At 49.0% G+C, this 15457-nt stretch overlaps 1 protein-coding gene across 5 annotated transcripts in view; it reads right to left on the bottom strand.

Moving 5' to 3' along the window:
* The window catches only part of PRICKLE3 (prickle planar cell polarity protein 3), a 33331-nt gene that overhangs the window by 3834 nt on the left and 14040 nt on the right, over window positions 1-15457 (bottom strand). For all 5 annotated transcript variants that reach the window (XM_084836131.1, XM_084836133.1, XM_084836130.1 and 2 more), the window contains 3 exons: window positions 13482-13595; window positions 6461-6598; window positions 1455-1658 (listed from right to left, as the gene is read on the bottom strand). In XM_084836131.1, coding sequence (XP_084692257.1) covers window positions 1455-1658; window positions 6461-6598; window positions 13482-13595 — 456 coding nt within the window. The remainder of the gene's footprint in view (window positions 1-1454; window positions 1659-6460; window positions 6599-13481; window positions 13596-15457) is intronic.

Raw genomic sequence — 15457 nt, 5'->3', positions numbered from 1 at the left:
GAGGAGAGCCCTTCCTCTTGCGGAAGGCAGATCCTGGATCCAACCTCAGAATCGTAACCCATTGTTCTATAAGACAGAGCTCCCCACCTCCCCACCCACTGATCACCCCACATAAACTAGGCATGAATAAAGGTATAGAAGAGATCACAGTAGCTGTCTCCAGCCTGGTGCCCTCCAGATGTGTTGGACTACAACACTATAGCTGGCTGAGGCATGCTGGGAGTTGTAGTCCAACACATCTGGAGGGCACCAGGCTGGGGAACGCTGGGCTACAGGACAGACAGCTCTGAGCAACTCAAACAAGAAGCCAAGTCACACAGAGGGAAAGACAAACATTTACAAGTGGTGGGGGCAGGGGGGAGCTGAGCAGAACTAAAAACCAATCTAAAAACTCCCATCCACATCACATGTCAAACGGTTACCACATGCTCATAAAGTACAGTGCCAGGAAGGCTATACCTGAGAGTTCTTTGCTGAATGTGTAGAATTTGCTCTGGATAGGTACTTTTGGACACAGGCCACCTTTTAAACCAGCCTTCCCCAACCTTGTGCCTTCTGGATGTGTTGGGCCACAACTCCCATCATTCCCCACAACTGGCCTTGCCATGAGGGGTTGATGGGGAGCTGTAATCCAAAACATCTGGAAGGCTCCAGGTTGGGGAAGGCTGCCTTAAACCCCCACTCTTTCCCTCTGCTCCTATTAGAGCGGCCCCAAAAAAGAGTGATGCAGTAACAACAACTACGAAGATGCGTGAATCGTAAAAGCGTAAGTTCCCCCTGCACATCTCGGGCGGCTCAGCCCTTCCCTTCAGCTGATGCCAAATGTAGGGTAAACCCCGACCCCAGGCTACCTACGGGGGCTTGGAGGAGGAAGCAGGACAGGATTCCTCTTGCTTACTTCCCCAATGAGCTTCAGGCTGCTTTCCCCACCAGGAGGAAGCCAATGCGCAGCACAGCCAGCCCCCTGCCAAAGCAATGGGCGGAGGAGCGGTCCTCCACGGAGCGCTTTGGTCAGGGAGGCTTTGCTGTGAAGCTGTGCACACTTGCAGGAGCTGGCTGAATCCTGACCTTTTTTAGGTTAAAAGCCAATCAGAACCCCCCCACACCCCCACCCCCACCCTCCCGCCACATGCATTTCCAACACAAAGCTGTTTGCTTCCTGACTCAGCACAACGAACATTTGAGCAACCTCTACTACAAAGCAGCCTTCCCAACCTGTTGCCATCCAGATGTGTTGGACTGCAACTCCCACAATCCCCCAGTCAGGCTGGAGAAGAACACAATTTTGTGCCCAACTGATCCCAATGGCAGAAATGATCCCTGTGGCAAAAATTTTCATCTTACGCGCGACCTTGTGGTATGCAATAGAAATAAAGCCCATTCCTCGCCCCCTTTGAGGAAACAAGTCCAAGCCCCTCCTCCCCGCACTCAGGACGCCCAGCCCAAGCCCTCACCTCATCGCAGGCCTCACAGCGCGGCTTGAGGCGCTCGGCGTGGTGCCGCCCGCAGTAGATCTTGCCATCCTGGTAGAAGTAGATGAGGTCGACGAGGAGCTCCCGGCATGAGGTGCAGACGAAGCACTGTGGGTGCCAGCAGGCCCCGTGCCCGGCCCGGCTGGCAAAGACCGCGATGTCCCCACCGCATATCTGCTTTCCGCACTGTGGGGAGAAGAACGAGGAGAAAACCCTTAGAGCGCTTTGCAAAGTCTTCAAGGCACCGTGGATACGTTAGCTCAGTAATGCGTGTAGCGGCCCCTGAAGTTAGAGCAGTGTTACCATTTCCACATTGTAGGATCTATGGGGGAAGGTGAGGGACAAGCGAAGCCACCCTGACCCAGGCGCAGGGTGGAGGGGTGCTCCTGGCTCACACCCTGGTGGCGGAGGGAGCGAGCTGCCGTTGCAGTCGGTCCTCTGCTGCCAAGAATTTGTGAGCTCGGCAAGGCCTCGCAGAGCAGGAGTTGTGTCACAGAGCACCTGGCTCACACATTCCTCGAGGTCTGTAGTGAAGGGAAGGGCTGCCAACTGTGTACAAATTGAGGTTGAAACTGGCAAAATGGTGTGTGGGTGGAAAGACAGAGATAAGGGAGAGACGGGGGGAGGGGGAGAGTCCACCAACTAACAGGAGGGGCCTTATGGGTTGGAATGTATCAGCCAAAATATTGGCCATGATAAATTACCAAATCTCTACTTATTGAATCCTTGGGAGGCTGAGCACTCCCCATAGCGACCAAGGGAGCACGCACATTTCCCATGTCACTGGGGGCCTTTTCGAAAGCAGCAACAGGAGCACAGCTCCTCACAGCAGCCAGGCGATAATGGGCTTCTGCTACATGAGGGCAGTACATTATGCTGGCCCCAGCCCCTGGCCCCTGTGCCAAGGAAGCAGAATGCCGCTACCTGCTTCCTTAACCAAGTGGGTCGCAGAAGAATTTGTGAGCCGGCCGGGCCCCCGTCTGTGCCTCGGCTTATTTCACAGGGCTGATTTTTGCCTGGAGTGCGCTGAGGCAGGCCGGGCCTTAAGCTGAGGCAGCAGCTTCCTCTCCACATAATTCTGGCCAGACCCAAGGCCTCCAGGGGAGGGCCTAGCTCCAGGTCCTTTCTTTTCAGCAAATTAGATGCTGCGCCGCTCGTGCCTTGGGTCTTCTCCAGAGGGGACTGACACCCCAACTGTGGAAGGAATGCCCTCCCTACAAGAAGCCCTGACGCCAGCCGTCCCACTACTCAGGCTGCTCATAAAAACCGACTGGTTTCCCCAGGCAGTTTAAGAGGGTGAGCGCACTCTGAAATGACCACGCTGTGGCTGCTCTTTGTTTCTGTATATAGTTGGCAAATCGACACATTTTAAATAAAGAAGAGAAGAAGAGAACAGATAGATGGGATTTGGTTGTGTGGTGGTGCGTTTTTGGGGGAGGCATATAGATGGAAGCCAAGAGAAGCCGAGCTACCACACCTGGGCACTAGATGTCGCTGTTGCTCCACCAACATATTCATTTCTCTAATGTAGCCTGCCCTGGCAGTCTTGGTCCACCCAGAAACACTGGGTCCAATCCTGACCTAGCTTCTGCGGCAACCCTAGCTCTTAATCCTGTCAGATGAGCAAGGCAGAGCCAGCCCAGGACGGTCTAACATTGCTGGCAACGAGGATGCCATGAGCAGAAGAGACACACGGCAGCTGAAGCACAGGTCCTTTCCCAAACTCTGCTCTCAACCTGGAGCCAGAATCCAAGACTCCATACAGGTGTGTAACTCATGGCCCACACATATCCTATTCCCAGTGTTGAGAGACCACCCTTCCGGATGTCTCAGAAGGCTACAGATCCCAGAAGCCACGGATAATTCAGTGGGTGCTTCCAGATGGAAGGCTCCTCGTGCTACCATTCAAAAGGCGCTGTGCAGCCATTCTGTCTTTTTCTCCTTAATGGATTTTCTGCAGGAGGAGGACATGGGAGAATTGCAAATGGAAGACAATCCCATCTGGACCCCGCGTAAAATTCAGTGAATGAAGGCAGGGTGATTCCCAGCTGTGGTTTGCCCCCCAAAGTGCTGCTCACTGCAAACTGCCAGGGAGGAGGTGATTTTTCAGCAAGAAACTGGCACAAAGGGTCCAATCCGGAGCATCTAGATTGAAGCCCCATCGTTTCTTGTTCTTCAAAATGAAGTGGCCGATTTAAGCACACTTTAAAAAAAAGAAAGCGTGAATAATCTCACATGTAGTTTGGTCCTCAGCTACCAACACATAAGGTGACCTTAAGGCAGGGATGAGGGACCTTTTTCTGTCAAGCGATGCATTCCTTTGGGTATAATCTGTTAACTAGCACTGGGGATCACCAGGGCTTTAGCCCCCAGGAAATCTCGTCAATGCTGCCAGGGCTCAAACTTGGAATATGTAAACAACAGGAGTGATCCTGTGCAAAATGTCTTTCCCTCCCCAGTGAGTAACCTCAACTAGCCGGGCACATTTGGAATAAGGAGAACAGTCCTTCTAGGTCAAAGAGTGTGATTTCCAGGTGGGCTTGCGCTCTAACTTTTTTTTAGCAAGTGAAACTCTTCTCCAGCCTTTGATCAGGTTAAGTTCCGGAGACAGAATTAGTTTCCTGACTCACCACTCATGTCTTGGGATAAGTGCTATAGCCCCAGGTCACACAGGAGCCTGTAAATGAGACTCAATGAAGCACAGAGCCTCCGGGTGACTGTAGCAGCTAGTAGTGCTGACAGCTGCTACAGTCCCCTGCAGAGAGTCCTCTTTTCACCATCACCAGCCCACTTGCCCTTCTTTCAGCAGATTATCCTTAACCGGTGCTTGGACTTGGTAAAGGGCTGGATGAGGGCCAGTAAACTGAGACTCAATCCAGACAAGATGGAGGTTCTGTTAGTAGGTGGTACATCTGCCCAGTTAAGTGGCATTCAGCCTGCTCTAAATGGGTCTCCACTCCCCAGAAGGAGCTAGTTTGTAGCCTGGGGGTACTCACAGATCCAGCTCTGTCACTTGAGGCCCAAGTGCCTTCTGTGGCACAAAGTGCCTGATATCAGCTTTGGGCCAGTAACATACCAGGTAAAACCCTACCTGGACAGAGATAGCCTGGCTACAGATATTCATGCACTGGTAATACCCAGACTGGATCACTGCAACATGGGGCTACCCCTGAAGATGGTCCAGAAATTTCAGTTAGTGAACAGAACAGCGATGCTGCTTACTAGGACTGGCTGTTTTGAATATATTACTCCAGTGCTGCGTCAAGTACAGTGGTTGCCAGTCAACTTCCAAACCCGATTCAAATTGTTGGTGCTGACCTTTAAAGCCCTGAACGGCTTAGGACCAATCTACCAGAAGGAGTGCCTTCTCCCATACGTTCCTGCCCAATTGTTAAGATCATCTTAACAATTGGGCAGGAACAAATGGCTCTTCCCTGGGTGTCACAGGTGGCTACCAGGGAAAGAGCCTTCTTTGTAGCAGCCTCCCATCTGTGGAATGCCCTTCCCTGGGAGATCCACCTGGCATCTTCACTGTATCCATTTAGACACCAGGTTAATCTTCCTCTTCAAGCAGACATTGAATCTTTAATCTGTTGCTTGATCAATTCTACTGCTGGTTCCTAAATGTTCTTAATACCTTTTAATGTTTTGAATGTTTAATATGATATTCTTTTGATACTTTTATTGCTGTATTATTATTATTATTATTATTATTATTATTATTATTATTATTATTAATAAGAATAAGAATTTTTGGTTATTTTCTTGTTGCTTGGTCTTATGATCGTAAACCGCACTAAGGGCATTTCTCAGTTGGGCAGTATACAAATTAAACAAATAAATAAGCCAGGAGCTGCTGGGGAAAGGCGAACAAGCAAGCAAGTAGCAACAGCTGTAAGAGAGGGCTGGAAGGAGGCTCTCTACAAGTAGTGGCTGTAATGGCTGTCAGAAATGCTTGCTGCTACAGTCATCCAGAAGATGCTCTCCACAGGGAGTCTTGCTCACAGGCTCTTGTATGAATCAGAGCTATGTCAACAACAGCAGAGATGGGTGGAGAACGGAGTTCCTTATCAGCAGACAATGCCCTGTGAATGACCTGAAATGGGAAGCAAGGGCGTGTCCTGGAATCACCCTGAAAAGCCTTGCCAACCAATCACAACCCTGGCTGAACAATGAAACAACCTCAGCATCCCAACAGGAACTCGTGCACGGCCCGCTTTCGCAGGGCTCTCTATGGCACCAGCACAGCTAGCCTGGGCAGTGACTACATGACTCAAGCGAACCAACTCAGTAGCGCTTGCGTGAGTTACTGCTGAGATGCGCATCCTGAGCACCAGGAGAGGCTTTTCAGCAGCAGCCACACAACCAAACTAGGGGCTAAAGTTGGGATTCGGTTATGGAGCCCAGCTGGTAAGATATCAACTTCTAGATTCCAGTCAAGGTCTAGCACTGCAAATTTAAGAAGCCATGGGAAATTTGTAAGGGCTTCTGCACTCCACCATTTAAACCCTGGGCTGAACCTGAAGAATCTACTGTTGTAAGGGCCAAACTAGATGTTTGGTGGAAAACTTGTCTTTGGGAATGTGTCTCACACACACAAACACACACACACACCTAGGAAGTGGCAAGAGGGAAGGAGGCCACAATTTGGAGGTGACCTCTTCTACCCTGCTGTCCCCTCAGCCTTAGCAACCACATGTCCATGAGCCCCAGCTGGGGAAAGACAGCCAGAGTAATGGAGGAGAGGGCAGAAGTGGCAAGAAGGGGAAGGGTTAAGCACCTTTCTCCCACCTGCTACTTCTCCCCTCCAAATCTCGCCCTCCCCATCGCTACTTGTTAGATGTTCAGCAGAAAAACTGGGTTCCAAAACTCGGGTCTTCTGCCAAATGTCTAGCTTGGCAATGAGACTTTGCCTCCCAACCATTCTCAAATCCACTCTTCTCAAATGGTTTTGGCACTGACAGGAAACAGAAGGAGGCCCGAAGTACCTGCTCACAAATGGCGCCAGTTATGGTGACCGGGAAGAGCCGGACAGTCCCACGGCCAAGATTCTCCCTCTTCCGCTGCTGCGAGAATAACTTCAGCTCTTTTGCCTCTTCCTCTTCCAGGGAGCTGCAGTACTGAGCCTGGACAAAGATTTGAGGGGAGCAGGGGAGGCAGTGATGAGACGAGTCAGTCAAGAAAGGCCAAAAGCAGGACGTCTTGATTTCTTGTACAGACGCCTCTGGGGCAGGGTGGCTGTTTCTGTTCCAGGGGCATGCAGTGGATGTTGCCAAAGGCATTTCCCCCACCCCCAAGGTGGGGGGAATGTTCCAAGCTTCCTCTAGTGTAATTAAATCAAACCAAAAAGAGGACTCAGCTGGATAACTCTCACTTAGGCCCCAGGCCTGGGACAGACAGATCAAAGGAAAGAGAAGGAACAGAGCCATACAACCCTGCAGCTAGACACTACCCTCAGAGAAGCTGAAACTGTGCAAAAGACAAAATCGTTGCCCTGTTAGGGAGAAAATCACACAGCATGTTGGAGGAGGTGAGAGAGAGACATCCATCTAATGCAAATCTGAAGGTCTTTCCAGACTGCAGTTTAAAACATGGAATGCAGCATCATTACTCAAATTTGTTGCAGGGGAGCCTGGTGATGTGGTGTCCTTTCCACCATTACAAGCAGTGATGGTGGAGGGCATAAGACGTGCAATCCCGAGTAGCTGGGGAAATGCAGTTTCCCCCTCACCAACAACAACACAATGGTCTCTTTTATTTTTTACAAAGCATCACCAATGTAGCATGCTAATTTAGGGAGTAGCAGAAAAGGCCAGGCCCCCGCCCCAAGGAGGCTGCAATCTTATTGTAGTGTATCTAAGGGTGCCTATGAACGTCACTGCAGGGGGGGGTGACAAAAGCCTGTCCTCACTCTATCGGCACCATTTCGAGATGCCTCTCGGAACACTTTCAAGCCCACACTCTCAGCCAAAGGACTAAACCCTACTTTTAAGGAAACACGAGACAATAACATACAAACTGCTTTGGGCGAAGCGTGCACCCATTACCACGCTTTACAATGCAATTGCAGAAGAGGATACCTGCCCCAAAATATCCACGCCCACTTTATTCTCCTTCTGTGATAATCCGAAGAGTACTACCGCCACAGTTCTTTGTTTGGCCCAAATGACTCCCACCCACTGCAGTTCACATCAAATGCCTGCCTTGCCACCTCCCCCTGCCTCACTTGTTTTTCCCCGCTTTGGGAAACCCACCAAATACTCAGCTTGGCTCTAGCCAGCACTGTGCAATGATTGCCCCAGAACAAGGCACACCCCTGGAACAGCAGCCTGGCTTTGTTTACCCTGCACCTGCAGACCGTGCTCCTCCCGAGCAGAGACTCTGACGCTACCCTGCCTTCACAACATCTTCTGGCGACAGGCTCCACAGTTTCACCGTGCCCCATACGGGGAAAGCACCACCCTCATTTCCAGCATGCCCAGTTGACTGTTAATTTCACCAGGCATCTTCTGGCTCTCATTTCAAGGAAGGATAAATTGCAGCCCCACAGCTGGTTTCTCCACACTAATCGGGATCTTTATCTGATCCTTCCCCCACAGTCTTCTTTAGGAGGTCAACAGCCCTAATCTGTTTCAATCCCGCCTGGCACAGAAACTCTCCCAGCCCCCCTGCCCAATCTCTGTGTGCATTTTCCAGTTGGGTTACTTTTGCTTCTGAGAAGGGCCCCACGAAGAATTTGCAAGGCATTATGGGCACACAGCTCAACTGAGGGCAATTCTGGGGCCTCACATGCCTCAAAAGCCATTGTCTTTGTGACCCAATTTGTAGGAACCAAGTCCCTCCTTCCTCCTGCACAGTCCTGACTGCACAGTTCCTACTTGCAAGGCCCTATCAGTGCGTGTGAACCGCCCCCGCCAATCTCATCCCCCATTTGGGGACCACCTGTTTGTCAATTTAGGCCAGGGGGCATGTTCTCTTCCTGGACCCCCACTCAGGCAGACACCCCAATATATATTTTTTAATTGTAAATTGCCCACCATTCCACACTGCTACCACAATCACATTTAGTTTGTTTTAAATTTAGTTTGTTAGCGGCTATAGAGTACTCTGTAGCCCTTCAGCTCCCTTTTTTCTTTTGTTTTGGGGAAAAAATATTCACAGCCACTGAGTTTTCAATGCAATGTACAGAGCAATGCTATTCTGCACCCAAAGGGAATCATGGCCAGTGGTGGCTTTCTTACCAGAAGTTCAAGCTAACCTTTTTTTCTATTTCTATGTGCTGTACTGAAATCCTAGAATTTGCCATGTGCGTTGGCGGGGTGGGGAGAAGAATCAGCCCCCTGTTGGAACAAAGAACCATCCACTCACTAGGCAAGGCCAGCCCAACACCACACAACAGCCTATGGCAGAGGCAGGCAACCTGCGGCTCCCAGCGTAATTTCAGAAGCCCTCAGCAAGCAATCAGTTCAAATTTCTGGCAAGAGCAATCCATCCCTTCCCTGATAGCCTGCTGGATGGAGAGGAAGAAGGAGAAAGACAGAAAGGAGAAAAGGGGTAGCAGGAAGAGGGAGAAAGACAGAGGGAGAAAAGGGGGTGGCAGAACAAGAGAGAGGAAGAAAGGGGGTGACAGAACAAGAGAGAAAGACAGGGGGAGGAAAGGGGGCAGCAGAACGAGAAAGACAGAGGGAGAAAAGGGGGTGGCAGAATGAGAGCGAGAAAGAGAGGAAGAAAGGGGGTGGCAGAACAAGAGAGAGAAAGAGAGGAAGAAAGGGGGTGGCAGAATGAGAGAGAAAGACAGAGGGAGAAAAGGGAGTGGCAGAACAAAAGAGAAAGACAGAGGGAGAAAAGCAGGTGGCAGAACAAGAGAGAAAGACAGAGGGAGAAAAGGGGGTGGCAGAACGAGAAAGACAGAGGGAGAAAAGGGGGTGGCAGAATGAGAGATAAGAACAGGGGGGGGAGGGGGGGAGGGGGGGGGAGGGGGGGAGAAAGAAAGAAAGAAAGAAAGAAAGAAAGAAAGAAAGAAAGAAAGAAAGAAAGAAAGAAAAGGACTGGCCATTCCTTGTCCACCAGCAGTATGCAGCTCTCAACAGATTGCCCCAAGGGAACGCTGCCCTGAATAGAAAAAGGGTTCTGTGGCCCTGGGTAGAGAATAATTGCACTGTCTGTGGATCACTAGGTCCAGAGGACAACTCAAGCAAGTAATGCCAGTTTGCGCCAGGCCAGTGGTTGGTGTTTTAGTTATCACTAGATCACTAAAACTTCAACCAGCCAGCCAACACATCATCATCTATCAAGGGTGCCCTGGTCAAGGCCCAGTCCTCTGCTGGGCCAAAAGGCAGAGGGTTGGATCCAGAACTAGTCATCCTTAGAACAGACCCATGGAAATAGACAGAACTTAAGCTAGTCATGATTAGCTTAAATTTCACTGGTTTCAGTGGCTCTACTCTAAGTATGGCTAAGTCTGGATCCAACCCAGGATTTAAATAAATGAAATAAATAAAAACCTGCACAAAGACCATTTTACATTTTTAGTCGCTTGTTGGTTGCTATGCAGCATCTGCCTGTATCCACACCACTGATCAGCCCTTCCCCACAAGTGTGGGAAAAGAGTTTTGCTATTGGCATGTTGATCCTGGGTTGTGCAGGCCTGACATATCAGCTCCCCTGCCCTGAGGGACAGAGAATGTTCAGGGAGCCCAGAGAGAGAAGCAGCTTACACTTCCTACACTGGGGAGTAATCAGAAAAGTGCATCAGACTGTGCCTCTTCTCTAGAGAGCACTTAGCCTAATGATTAATCTAGCCCCTGGGAGCAACATATAACAACATTCTGAAAGGAGCGAGCAAAGGTATTAGGCACTGGAGCCTCCAATGTGATTACAGTGTGAAGCGGAGGACCCCACCGCCAACCGATCTTCTTTCTGTCTCTCTCTCTTCTTTCTTGTCAGGACCAGGAGTTCAGTCTTGTGCAAGTGTAGAAACTGGTATCTCGAGCCGCATTCAGTGTCCTGAGGACTTTAATTTTCTTTTTAAAAAATAGCCAGTTTCTAGCCCTTATTGAGAGCATACAGGAAATGCCCAATGAAAGCTCCAAACGCAGGGACTGGGTTCTGGTGCCCTGCACAGCTCCTAGCCCCCTATCTACGAGTGCTTCCAGAAAGACAACTCCTAGCACCACCCATCCAAAGACATTGTGCAGCTATTCCGTCTTTCTCTCCTTAATGGATTCTCTCTGGTAAGAAGAGATGATGGCAGAAGCAGTGAGAAAACTCACAAGAGGGCTACAAATTGTCAGGACCCACCATAACATTCTGTGAATGCGGGAGGCGATTGCAGACTAAAGACAAGCTGAAGACAAGAAGACACAACACACATGTAGCAGGTGAGTCAGCAAAGAACCCAACCAAGCAACACACCATCTCGGCCAATTCTGATGGCAGCAACTATTGTAACCCCTTCAATTCCAAACTGTGTCTCAGACTCCCTGGGAGGTTGCAAGATGCTTAGAGGGGAGGTGCTGGGATGCAGGCGAGGAAACAAGAGCGGTCAGGGCTGCTCTCTCTATCCCCAAGACCCCTTGATCAGGAACTCTGCAAGCAGCAGCTGAAGCAAGGAGTTGCCCACTTCCCTGCCTTTCATGGCAATGCTTGCACCGGCCAGCTAGGTCCTTTTTTGCCAGGAAAGAAAGTGGTGTGCAACCAAGACTAGGGGAAAGGGGTAGCCGTCTTGCTAAAATACCTATCTGCCCTGAACCACTGAGTCCTGCATGTAGAAGTCCACACAGAGTGTACAAAATTATGCAAGGTGTGGAGAATGTGGATAGGGAGACATTTTTGTCCCTGTTTCATAATACTAGGACCCAATGGAGTCATCCCATGAAGCTGATTGGTGGGAGATTCAGGACACACTAAAGGATGGACTTCTTCACACAGCGCATAGTTAAACTATGGAATTTGCTACCACAAGACATAGTGATGGCCACCCATTTGGATGGCTTTAAAAGGGGGTTAGACAAATTCCTGGAGGAGAAGGCTATCAGTGGCTACTAGTCCTGATGGCTATACGCTATCTCCAGTGTCAGAGTCAGTATGGCAATGTCCACCAGTTGCTGGGGAACATGGGCGGGAGGGTGCTGTTGCACTCATGTCCTGTTTGTGGGTTTCCCGTGGGTAGCTGATTGGCCACGGTGTGACCAGAATGCTGGATTAGATGAACCTTTGGTCTGATCCAGCACGGCTCTTCTTATGTCCTTATCCTGCTGCTACTTACGCACCCACCTGCCAAACTGATGGTGGCTTGGGGAAGATGGGCTGGGATCAAAAGGCAGTAAGGCTAGTTGAAGAAATTTGAAATCAACAGCTATGTGCAGGCAAATACTTCCTATCCCAATGTGTGAGGGGAAAGTGGGCTGTACGCACTCAGCCTACTGACTGGGGGATGATCCAGTTGTAGTTGGAGGGCACCAAGCTGGTGAAAGCTGATGTAGAGCGTTAAGAAGAAAGGCCTGTATGCTCATAAGGCTCTTCTTTGCCATTAATAACCTTGGGATAGTCAGGAAAGCCTTCAGCAAAATTCCTCTAGATGGCATTCAGGCTTGGATTTGGACCAACCTCTAGGGATGTTTTCTATAGTTGTACGGCAGCCAGCAAGGACACCTCTCTATATGTGCCCTTGCTGTTCAAACACAGCACCTGGAAGGTGACCATCAAGGAGATCTGAAAGGCTGTGATGAATGAGAAGGCAGTTTCTGAGGTATGGAGGCCCCAAGCCCCCAAGGGCTTTCTAAATCAAAGCTAGCGTGGAAAATTGTGTCCTGAAAGTCATGGGAAGCTAATGCAGACACCGAGCACTGACTGATGAACTCTCAGCAACCCTCCCCTGCCAGGAAGCAGGGCACTGTACCGAAACTTCCAGGAGGTCATCAAGGGCAGCCCCACATTAGAGGATACCGCTGCCTTTGAGTTTACAAAGTGTGAATGAAAGAGGCCAGATCCTGATCAGGCAGAATGGTGCTTTGCTTGGTTTTTTCTCATTTTCATCTCCATCCCACTTTTCTACATAAAACGCCCTCAAAGTGGTGTACAAACTCAAAAGTATTAATAAAAATGCTAAAATCATTATAAAGCTACGAACGATAAAGTAGCAAAGCAGCAATAAAGCAGAATATATATCAACTATACACACATCAAATGCCTGTCTGATGAAAAGTTTTCAAAACCCATCTAAAAATCAGGGAGAAAGGGAGCCTGTCTAATCTCCCCAGGGAGGAAATAACACAACAGAGGAACCAGCACCGAAAAGGCCCTCTCATTAGTGCCTGTATTTACAAAGCTAACAGGCCAGAGAACAGGGCCTCGATTAGAACCTTCACACAAGATGGAGCTTGTCAGAGGCATATCTGGCACCACTCACATGACTGTGTGTCCCTCTTTCACACCCTCACACATCTACACATCTGGAGTACCCCATTTCCCCACACCACAATATAAAAAACAAAGGTTACAAATTCTCCAGGTTCTGAATAAACCATGGAAACTGAGCACACTTATCAAAAACAAGAAAAACATAAGTATTGCTTCACTGATTGAACAAATTGCTGGAGCAAAAAATGGATTTGCTTCATTTATTCCAACTGTAAAATTTTGAGCAGGGGTGGCCCAGGATTTTCAGTGGCACAGCACAGGATCTGCAGGTTACAGCATCCTCTGCATTCCCTTCTGCACTGCCAACACTGCCCCACCGTGCTAGGGTGGCCACTGGTCAGACGGAAAAGAGAACAGGGCTCCTGCACCTTAAATAGCTGTGTAGAACAGCGAATGACAAGTTTTATCTTCTGAAATGCCCTCTTCTCCACAGGGGTTAAAGGTTTGGAAGCCCTGTCCCCCTTTGCATCAGGCCACCCTGCTCAAGTATAGAACTTCGTACAAAACATCTGTCACTAGGGAATAAACTCTTTAAGGAATCCCCCTCCCCTGTTCCTCTTCTGTATATAATAATAAAATTCACCTCACCTCACTGTCGTGCGGGGGAAGCTGGTGCAGCAGCTGGCGTATGCGGTATCGTTCTCCAGGGCTATTGACATAGGGGACTTTGTCCTCTGGGAGGCAGCTGAAGAACTGGTAGACCTGAGGGTGAAAAGAGTCCTTATTAGGTCAAACAGGAGAGAGGGGAAAGAGGCAGACCAGCAGGACAGAGACTGGCCCTGATGCCCAAGTAGCCCAGCAAAAGGCTTCTCGTTCTGCTCTCTCTCCCCTACACGATTTCCAGGAGTCCCATGCTATACAGGAACAACAAGACCGTGAGGGAAGGCCTTTAGAGGGCCAGTCAGGGTTCAAAATGTTGGAAGCCAGCTTTGGATTTCTTCAGCACTCTTCTTCAGACATAAATATTCACAGCAAGTATACAAATATTATTCATATTAATCATGACAAAAATTCAATCCCCAGACCAATGATGGGGAGGCTTATCTCTGTGGCAGAGCACATGCTTTGCATGCAGAAAGTTCCAGGTTCAAACTGCCAGGCTTTCTGGCTAAAGAAGTCTCAAGTAGAGCGGGGGGATGGAGGGACGGGAAGACCTACCTGAGACCCATACCATAAACACCACTAGAATGCTGGGAGTTCTAGGACTTTTTTCTGTCTAAGCAGGCATAAGATTGTGCCCTAAATAGACCAATAGTCAGACTCAGCATAAAGCAGTTTCCTGTCAGATGAAGAGTGGGACCTGGGATCACAAGTGTCCTCCCGCATTCCCTCACCCCACACACAGAATACCCAAATCTGGGCTTTCTGCATCTGTCAGAATGTAGACTCTCCCCTCCATTGTAAACCTTTTCCCTAGCAGTTTCAGTAACAATGGTTAATGGAGATGCTGCATTTAGATAAAAGCAGAATCTCCATTTCAGCTGTTACCTTCCTGCACACAGTAATATTGGGCAGGGGGGGGGGAGTCCTAAATTCACTCTCACTACACAAAGAGGGGAAGGCAATGCTGTCCAAACAGACCCCAAGAAAAACAATGAGAGCTATTCAGATCGGGCTGTCTCCACCAGCCCTTTCTAGGTTCAACTCTCAGTTCAGTGGGTGGCCTCAGAAAAGAACTCTCTCTCTTAGTCTAACTAACAAGCCTCTCCTGATAATCCACAAGATCAGAAGGTCAAACACTTTCTACAGTGAAAAGCCCTAAAGAAAGCAACAAGCAGTGCTAAGGAAACGTTCTGCAGTAATCAGTTTAAAAGAGCTGTGCTAATCAGATTACAAGCAGTCTGGCCTTGCTGAAGTGGTCGAATTACATAACACGCACACGCACCCAACAAGGCAGCAACTGGTCTGTAATTAAATTAATACGGTCCTCTGTTCAAAGCTTTCTACCCCTTTGTTCTGAAGAACAGAACATCGAACCTGATCAAGGCTAACATTAGCACAGACAAATGACTTTTAAAAATAACTGTGCTTTGAATATCTCTGCCTGAAAAAGAGTTCTGTGTGACTCAAAAACTTGCTCCCAGAATTTAGATCAGTGTATCCAATAAATAGAATGGGCTTGACCCAGACTGTTACTTGAACTTAACTGTTCCCATTGAAATCAACAGGACTGGAGTCATGCATAACTTGTTGCACTGATTTCAATGGGATCTAAGTGCAACTAACTCAGTCTGGATACAACCCATTGTCATATTTACTCTGAGGGGGTAAATGGGACTGTTTGCATCTTGCAAGTGTAGGCTTTGCCCTTGCTACAACTGTTTCCCTGAATGCGTCCCATAATTTCCCCTCCCAATATATGAGAATTGTTGCCATTCCTTCCAGTGGGGTGGGGGAGAGAAGTAAAATATCGTACTTCAGGACACTTTTGCGGGAAGAGAAAAATCTGCCCTTTATGGGTTTATTTGGAACATATATATTGTGCTTTTTAACAAAGAGTTCTCAACAAAAAGTTCCTACCCTTGACCCTAGACATACAGGCTATGATAATAATGAGCATTTTG

The sequence above is a fragment of the Heloderma suspectum genome, chromosome 2, assembly GCF_057233095.1.
Source record: "Heloderma suspectum isolate Gila_16-S chromosome 2, 16-S_ref, whole genome shotgun sequence".
In the NCBI taxonomy this organism is placed as follows: domain Eukaryota; kingdom Metazoa; phylum Chordata; class Lepidosauria; order Squamata; family Helodermatidae; genus Heloderma; species Heloderma suspectum.
The sequence above is the reverse complement of the archived record's forward strand: the minus strand, read 5'-3'. Positions and strand labels throughout refer to the sequence as shown.